The 9,383-nt window shown below is 32.1% G+C and overlaps 1 protein-coding gene across 9 annotated transcripts; it reads left to right on the forward strand.

Annotated features, from left to right (window-relative positions):
- The first annotated feature begins 3,757 nt into the window (after positions 1-3,757).
- Positions 3,758-9,098, forward strand: LOC112323265 (uncharacterized). Of its 9 annotated transcripts, none has more exons than XR_008059331.1 (12): positions 3,759-3,990; positions 4,068-4,109; positions 4,196-4,282; positions 4,675-4,761; positions 4,852-5,469; positions 5,841-6,329; positions 6,503-6,564; positions 6,652-6,754; positions 6,874-6,953; positions 7,145-7,474; positions 8,034-8,361; positions 8,641-9,098. XR_008059331.1 is itself a non-coding variant. In XM_024600438.2 (11 exons), exons 1-11 carry the CDS (start codon positions 3,883-3,885, stop codon positions 8,065-8,067), a joined length of 1,830 nt encoding a protein of 609 aa, XP_024456206.1. In that variant the 5' UTR covers positions 3,758-3,882; the 3' UTR covers positions 8,068-9,049. The 9 variants fall into 9 exon arrangements, 3 of the variants coding, with proteins under 3 accessions (XP_024456206.1, XP_024456204.1, XP_024456205.1); XR_002981665.2 differs by having other exon boundaries at positions 8,034-8,356; XR_008059332.1 differs by having other exon boundaries at positions 8,034-8,201.
- Positions 9,099-9,383: the final 285 nt, after the last annotated feature.

Raw genomic sequence — 9,383 nt, forward strand, 5'->3', positions numbered from 1 at the left:
TACTTGTCTCATCAGCAGATACATGGCCAAACCTACGGAACTTCATCTACAAGTAGCAAAAAGGGCACTTAGATATCTGAGAGGGACAATAAATTTTGGAATTTATTACAAGAAAGGGGGAAGTGATGAACTACTCTCATTTACGGATAATGATTATGCTGGAGATATGGAGGATAGAAAGATTACAAGTGGATATGTTTTTTTGTTAAGCTCAGGAGCAGTCTCATGGAGTTCGAAGAAGCAACCAATAATGACTCTTTCTACAACTGAAGCAGAATTTGTAGCAGCCGCAATGTGTGTATGTCAAGCTCTTTGGATAAAAAGAGTCTTGAAGGAATTGGGACACTCAAATAATGAGTGCACACAAGTGAAATGTGATAACAGCTCAACTATTAAATTGTCCAAAAATCCGGTGATGCATGGACGCAGTAAGCATATCGATGTGAGATATCACTTTCTGAGAAATCTTACTAAAGAAGGTATAATTGCATTAGTTCATTGCGGAAGTCAGGATCAGGTGGTAGATTTAATGACCAAGCCTTTAAAGCTTGATGCATTTCTGAAACTAAGAACACTGCTGGGAGTCCAAGAAATTACTGATGTAAACTAACTGCATACTGCAGTAAGTTTAAGGGAAGGAATGAAAGGGTTTATTTTTAGTATTTGAATAAGTCCATGAGTCCCTAGTCTTCAGGAAGATATACATGGTCAAGATTAAATTAAGGATTTTAGTTGCTTATTTTTCGTTATTTCATGTGCCACGTTACTGTGAACGTGAGCTATTTTTCAGTCTTATTATTATTCCTGTAGGGCTATTAATTAGCCATTTCCATTCAGTAAAAGTAATTCATTCAATTCAAATACTGTGCACTTTTGTTCTTATTCTTTACATTAATTGCATAGTTATTTTGGCGTTTTAATTGTTTTTGTTTTGAATTCATGGCGAAAAAATAAGTTAATATTGATACTCTTAGAGTCCAAATTGTGAGAGTGTTTGTTACTACATTAGTTTTTATATGTACATAAAAATTATTTTTTTCAATAAAAAATTTTCGTTTTGGTTTTGTATTCTGCACATTTTTTGTTTTTCTCTCAATAATTTTACTAAATTTTAACGTGCATGTATATGTATTAATGTTTTTCACTCTTCTACTTTGATTTGTGCACTTGGATTTGCATGTTTGAAAATGCCTCTCAAGAATACCCTTCCAAGTTGCTCCTTCGGTTTTCCATCCAACCAACTACTTAATTAGCTAGTTAGGTCACCTGTAGGATAACTGTATTTATTCTTAACATTTTAATATTTATAAATATTATTATTTTATTATTGTTTCATTCAGGATGTTAAATCTTTAATAATAGTGCATGGTGTTTATTTTATTTATTTTCTTAGATATGATAGTTTATTAAACAAGTTTGGTGTTGGGACGTGATTTCCTTTCTTTTCCTCTTTCCAAGCAAGCAAATTATAGCTAGGTCAATTTCACTCCTTTAGGGCCACCAAATGTGAGTAAGGGCCTTTAAGCCCATTTTACCATAATTAAATGAAATAACTTTAACCTAATTTTATTGCCACAAAACTTTTAGGTCCAAAACTTGTTGTTATTTATAAGTAAGGATTAGAGCCCTCACTTTAATAACAAACACTTATGAACTGTTTAAGAATACGGTGTAAATTGTGTTTCCTTGAAATTTTAATTTTTTTTGTTTAAAATGATTTTTTTTTTGTTTTCGGATCGTTTTGATGTGCTGATGTCAAAAATAATTTTAAAAAAATAAAAAAAAATATTGTAAATTGCTACAAATCATTCTATTCAAGTCTCTAAGTTTTTTTTATCACCAACACAACATTTTTTTCATCCTAAAATATTAGCTCCATCACACCTTTAGTTTCTATTACTTATCTAACACTGGTTCGCAATTATAACACTATCAAGCACATTTGTTTCATAGCTCGAGACAACGCGCGGGCATATAATCTCGTTGTAAACTAAAATAGATGTTATTTTTACTGTAGTAGTTGTTACTATCGATTACACTTTATATTAACATTGCAATCCATAAAATTTCAATTAGGTCTCTAAAGTTTTTAAGAAAGTTCAATTTGATTCCTAAATTTTTTGAATTCTTCATTTTCATCCCTGTAGTCTTAGGTGTTTACCTTTTGGTCCAAAAACTTTATTTATCTTACATATAAGTTCTTTGTATCTTGAGAAAAAGTTAGATTAAGTCCTAGAAGTTTTGTAAAAAATTAATCCATCCCTAAAGCTTTTGATTTTTACATTTTAGTCCCTATAATTTGGGTGTTTAGGATTTGATCATGAACTTTATTTTGGTCACTAAATCTTTCAAAATGGACAATTTATCCCTATAGTTTTAAGTGTTTAGGTTGTAGTCTTAAAACTTCATTTACCCCATGTTATGTCATTAATGTTGATAAAAATTCAATTTAATCCTTAAAGTTTTCACAAAAATTCAATTTCATTTTTAAACTTTTTTATTTTTTTATTTTTTTATCCCAAAAATCTTATTTCTTTAAGTTTGGGTTTTAAAATTTCATTTCCGTCGCATTTCAATTCATAAATGCTAAGTAAAAAGAGAGAGTCATCGTAAAAGAAATAAGAAAGAGATTTTAGCCCACTACATTTGAGCCATAAAAAGGTTAATATGGTGTTAATGGTTTTGTTTTGGAGATGAGAGTTCAATAAATGTGGTTTTCTCCTTTAATAATGTTGAATAAAATAGATCAAGATCTTTAAATTTTTTTTGTTTGATTTTTAATTTTTAGATTGATTAAATGCTATTTTTGGGTTGTAAATAAAGTTATTAAGATTTTTATGATATTTTTAGTGTATTTTGTTTTGTTGAAGTTTGGGTTACAGGGGCTCCAAAATCATGTTGTTAATTAAAAACATGTTTCATCCAATACAAGAAAAAAAATGTATATATTTAGAATTTTGACTAAATAAATATATTTTTTAGAATTTTAATCATTCAAACTCTTTCTTATATTTATTTTAATTATTATAGAATTAAATAAGAATTGTCTTTGAAAATGATCCAGCTGCCTAAGTTTTTTTTCATTATTTCATAGTTTATTATACATATATTACTGTTAATTAGTAGAATAAAATATTTCCATGTGTATTTATCTTTTACTTATTATTAGAAAGCTCACTTTCAACTTTAGTCTTTAATTAATATTCATAGTTTTTTTTTTATAATTTATTAATTTACATGATTTTAAATTCGTTACATGTATATATCATCTTTTCATTCCTCAATTAATAATTTTTATGATATTTAAAAATACATTTATAATGCTAATGTCCTTTTGTTTTGTGTTAAAAATTAACATTGAGAACTATTTATAGCGCAACATTGACACAATATAAAATTTTATAATATTTGGATGAAAATAAACAATCATATCAAAGTTTTTTTTTTCAAGTTTTTGAATTGAACCAAACAAAAATTCAATTTAAATTAATTAATTTTAATTTAATTTGGTTTAGTTTTTTTTTTTCCCAAACTTGTTCAAGCTGAAATTTTAATAGAGTTTTTTTTATTGGGCTATATTTTCAAAGATTTTTGTTTTTGTTGTTGCTGTGTTTATAATTTATTCATCTTTATATATAAAAATAATTCAAAAATTAAAAAATAATTTTTTTAAAAAAATAGCAAAACAACGCAACGCTAAACAGGCGATTAAAGTTTACCCCCTGAAGAAAAGAAGTGGAGTACAATTTAAACCCATATTTAAAACACAGCGTTTTCATTCGTCAAGGACGATCACCCAGTTACAGTCAGACAGTCACCTTCACAGCGCCACAAAATCACCAATATTTTGAAGCTGAAAGCCAAAACAAATTACCCTAAAAAATGTCTCCTGATTCCAAGCTCTCTCTGCTCTGCCGTCTAGTCGACAACCTGCCGGAACCGGAAACAACAAAAACGAAGGAGAGGGATCTTCTAATTTCTCTCTCTCAGGTTACCGTTGTTTCACTCATTGAATCCTCTCTCATTCACTATTTCTTTACATTTAGATTGAGTTTTTCTTGTCTCAGATTTTGAAAGTAATTCAGACTTGGATTCGAGAACTTGATAAAGTAAATTACTCTATTCTCTTCCTATTAATTTTGATCGATAAACTTCAAAACAAATTTTTTCAAGCTGTAATTTATTTATTCTACAGGAGACTGAAAGTAAGAAGATATGTTATGGTGAGTCGGTGCTGCATCATGAGGAGCACAGCTGTTTGATTAAGATAGTAACTGACTTGGTAATCTCATATCTCATACTCTGTTTTCTTTTTTTGAAAAATTTTAGTGCCCTTTTTTGCTAATTGTTCAAAAATATTAATTTTTCTGTAGATAAATTTATGCTGCTTTATTTGCATTTGTCAGTGACAGTGTAAGGGTAAGAGAAGAGAGAAGGGATCAAATTCCTTTCTATCTAAAGGTGGTTTAGATTTTGGAGAGTGGGAATCCTAATGAGACAATAACATGATTTTGGGGAGTGGTTTACGATAAATCTAAGCATGTTTTTTCACGTGTGATATGTATTCGAAAGTTTGTTTAGCTACACATTTTTTGTTGTTCTGTTCTTACTTATTATATCGAGCTTGATACTCTGATTTTGTGAAATTCACTTTTGTGTGTTGTTTCTTGACAGATGCTTCTTCTTACAGTTGAGAGTCAATATGTACAACATTCAGTGGGCAACGTTCTTGTAGTCTTTTCTGAGTTTGTGGCTTTGTCTGTAAGTTAATCTTCTTTGCATGTCATGGTTTATGGTGCACCAGTGCGTGTTATGTGTTTTACTGTTGTTAGTATTATGAATGTTTTGCAGGGAAGTGGGTGGGATTCTTTTATTCATTCATTAAGCACTTGTCTTGAATTGGCGATTGCCAATGTGTTCTTGTGTTCTTGGGAACCATCAAGAACTGAAGTTGAGGATTCAAATTGTGATTTTTCAAGTTATGAAGTCGTAAAATCTAGTTTGAAAGGTGGTGACTGGTCTACAGCAGCAGGGATTGTTCGAGTTTTGAGAAATATATTGAAACATTTGAAGCAAGAGTGTGATGATCAACTTCTTGAAGTGTATTTGGGTTCTGTCAGTTCCTTTCTTTCAAATGTGCCTTGGGAGTCCATGGATGAGATTCATGTTGATCAGAGTTGCGACGCTTGGGATGGTGATCCTCAGAATTGCTGTTCTAAGGATGCTTCAGTTTTCAGAAGTTTTGGTGCAAAAGAGCCAAAAGTTCTGTTTCTAGGGATTTTTATTCAGTTCCTTTGCTCTTTGGTTGAGCAAAGTAGTGCTGTGGAAACTGAGGTTGGTTCCCAAGTTCAGTATCCAGTTCTCTCCATGGTCATCAGTCTTGTTCCTAAACTTGCATGCTGGTGCCTTTGCAAGAAAGGGAAGAGTGTGAAGCTGTCAGTCTCTCAATACTTTAGACACAAATTGTTGGTATTGATTTATCTTATTTCTTTCCTTTATTTTCTTGTTTTTTTCTTTTTGAGAAATTATCTTTTTTTTTTGAATGTATAGAGTGGAGAATATTTTTCATATAAATTTCTTAGGAAAGTCATATTGAGATGAATTAAAGGCTTACTTTGTTTTCGCTATCCAAGCAGGAGGCTTTTCCTTTATGTCTATATGCTAGATGTTGCCTTTGCATTGCATTTTAAATTTTTAATTGTCTTAGAAATGCTTATTGTGTAGGCATTTGCTGAAGTGCATGATAATATTCCACTGATAGGGAATAGTTATCACTTAGCTGTATATATCATTTTTGTTGAACTTCATTATTCTTGCAATAACATAGATGTGTTCTGCAGATGCTAATGCTGAGAATTAGTTACGTAACCTGTCTAGGTTGCTCTACTCTAATTTTATGGTTGCAACTTCTTCATGAGTACTTCGAAGAGCTTTTGCAGAAACCCATAAGCAAACTCGAGGCTGGTCAGGATGAATGTCTAGAAGGCTCTCCTTTTTTGTTAGGTCTTTCTAATGGAGAACTTGATGGCATGCATTCCTTTCATTTGCAGAGGCAGACTCTGCTCCTTTTTCTAAGATGTTGCTTCAGTCTGATGAGTTTCACAGGAGAGACAAGCAAGCAATGTGTGACTTCAAAGACAATTCTCAAGTCTTGCTTGACTGTTGCCTCAGTCTCAGATCTTGATTATTGTAGCAGAAATAAAGGTTTACTGGAGCTTTATAATTGGCTGCAAGGGCATCTTCCAGATGATATATTAGTTGATCATGAAAGGTATCTGGAAAAGTGCATGGGCTTTTCCTTATCTTTCCTCCAGTTATATATGCATGAGGTTTGCCATTTAACCCATCAGGAACTGTTCTTTTTAAATTTTGGAAGTTTCTCAGTTTGCAAGCTTGACACAACTAGCTTGATCTTAGATTTTTTTTCCTATATTTTTTCCCTTTCATGGATACTCCATTGGGGCTTCTGTGCTCTAATTGCTTTGTCTACCATGAAATGCAGGATGATGTATTATTTATGGTCCTTTTGCAACTGCTGAGTGTGCCTTTCTGTTCTGAGCAATGGTGAAAATTGAATGTGTCCGTTTCTTTGCTGTCAATATTAAAATAGAATTGATTAGGGAACATAATGGATTATTCTATTATATTCAGGTTAAATGGAGAAAAGCAGACATCTCAATATCTGAAAGATGCTACTCATCATGTCTCAAACCTCTTTAATCCTGTGCACCTTTTCCATCTATTCCTTGCTGAGGCAAGTGTCGAATTTGACGCCCCCCACCCCCCGGGAAAAAAGAAGAAGAGAGATATTAAGAGACATTTCTGCAAAATGTGATTTATATTTTGACACGTATGCTTCTTGTTCCCTTACAGTTGCATTATGACCACCAAGTGCTACTTGATTACCTTATTTCTAAAGATGTTGGAATCAGTTGTGCTGAATATCTTTTAAGGTATGTCTTCCAGTCACTTTTGGAACATGCTAATCCTTGCTCCTACCTTGTAAATTATACATTCTCAGTAATAACTTGATACAATTCAGTAGTTGGGTCTTATTAATTTGCTCCTCTTACTCACAGAACTCGACACTCAATTTAGTGTGCTTCTTACAAATCATTCTTTGTATTTTTTTTTTTCATTATAGGTGTTTGCGTATGGTACACAATTCATGGAACGTATTTGCCACATTTTCTATGGATTGGAAAGTTGTAAATCAATCATGTTGCAAGAAGAGAAGACTTCTGTTGGATGTCTCTGATTTTCAGGGAGAGTTGTCATCTATACCTGAGCAATGCATTTCTCAATCACTTGAGGAAGAAGATGAGAAAGAGTTTGAATATACCTGTGAAAACCACCAAAACAAAAGACAGCCATTCAAGGAAGCCAAAGATTGTTTGATTTCCTTAAAAGCTTCTGTGGAAAGTCTTCATCGAAAGAATTTGTTTCCATATAATCCACTAGTGCTCCTGAAACGGTGTGTTTTCTCCTTAACCGTTATCTGTTACATCATTTATATTTTCATCACAGCAGGATTGACCTTAACGTAGTTTGTTTATTGAACTGAGCCTTTGACATAGTTTATTGTTTTCTTTTCAACATTCTTCCAATAATCTGGAAAAGTAATCATGTGCTGTATGTCTTTTCATTTGCTCAAGTCATGCCCTTTTAAGTGATCAACTGTTGATAAAAACCAAGCATTAAACAACATTTGAAATAGTATATTTGATTCAAATTTTATATGATGTCCTCAAGGGGACCCAAAAACTTGCTGAGAAAACCACTGTATTTCCAACTATATACCTTAATGATTGACTTCTTGATGCAGACAGATTCATCATATATGCTAGTTATGGAATTTGGTGATTTATGTAGTAATATAAAAATTTGTAAGAGTATACATGAGACATCTATGCATATGAGTTTAAGACTCCTTGACATGAATTAACCCTGAGTGAGTATTCATATGCTCCTCCTTATTTAATAAAAATATACATAGATAAATTGACATTATATTGGTTGCTCTCTACTTGCAGTTTATCACAATTTCAGGAGCTATGCCATAGTTGAAAGAATTATCGTCTTCCTAGAATGGAAGAGCTATTAGGAACTTTAGTGGCAATGCCACTATCTCTGTTCCTGAATAAATAGTGAATTTGAGATCCCATTGGCAAGAAGGGTTAGCACTTAGCCGTTCCTCGGAGGTATGAACTGCATAGATTGGAGTATTCATCACGGCAATTGGGAAGACATCCATTCAATGTCTTAAGGGCAATTGTTCAAATATTTTGTTTATTTGATATATGGGTTGAAGGTCGGGTTGTAAAGAGTAAGCTAGTCTCCTCATGCAATCATGTAGGTAAGGTAGTTTATACTCCATATCCTATTATATGTGGTGCTAATTTCAATTTTTGTTTTTGTAGTAGTATAGGAGGCAAGGAATTTGTTTTTCTTTTTTGGTTTGGGAGCACATCTGAAATTGGGCTTGTTCTGCTTCTGCTCCACGACCATCCTTATGAAGATTGCATCCACCTGATTTTAACACTTGAATATACATCATTCATCTTTTTGGCAATGATGCCAAATACAGGCATAATGCATAAAGAAAATTTGATTGCACAAACTGATGTTTGGTCTCTGCAGTTTGGACCACAGAAATCTCCCTCTCTCTGTGTGTGGCTGGATGCTGTTTTATGTGAGGAGGATCACTGCTTGTTGTTAACTGGAGATCTATCAAGGGACTATAAAATGACAATTGGAGGTATCAAGGGACTGTGAAATGACAACTGCAGGTCCATTTAAAAGGCCATTCTTGAATTTTTCAAATGTAACAACAGTTGTGGACCTTTTGTTTTACTAATAACAGTTCTTCCTAAAAGAAGATAAACTAAGCTCCAATGGCCAGCAGGACAAAAGACCAAACAGAAGGGATGGGAAAGTAGAGTGGTAGGGATGGGAAAGTACAAAACGTAGTTTTAGTTCGGTTTGTTACCAAACACCTTGCGGCGTTTGTTTCACCGCAAATACAAAAGCTAGGGAAAAACGAACGCAACCTAAAGCAGCAATGATATATAGCTGAATAGATTTACTGAATACAATAAGGACATTTTAAACTTTCCATGTGATAACTAGTGATATTTTTTTTCCTTGGAAGTATGTTCTCTGGTAGTGTTTGATATTGTTTGTTATTGTGATAATAGTTATTTTTTAAAGTATTTTTATTTGGAAATGTATTAAAATAATATATATTTTTTATTTTTTATTTTTTATTTTTTAAAAAATTTATTTTTGACATCAGTACATCAAAACAATCTAAAAACAAAAATAAAAAAATAATTAATTTGAGTATAAAAATATTTAATTTTTTTCAAAAGTACAGTGACACC

The sequence above is a fragment of the Populus trichocarpa genome, chromosome 5 (genome assembly GCF_000002775.5).
Source record: "Populus trichocarpa isolate Nisqually-1 chromosome 5, P.trichocarpa_v4.1, whole genome shotgun sequence".
Taxonomy (NCBI): Eukaryota; Viridiplantae; Streptophyta; class Magnoliopsida; order Malpighiales; family Salicaceae; genus Populus; species Populus trichocarpa.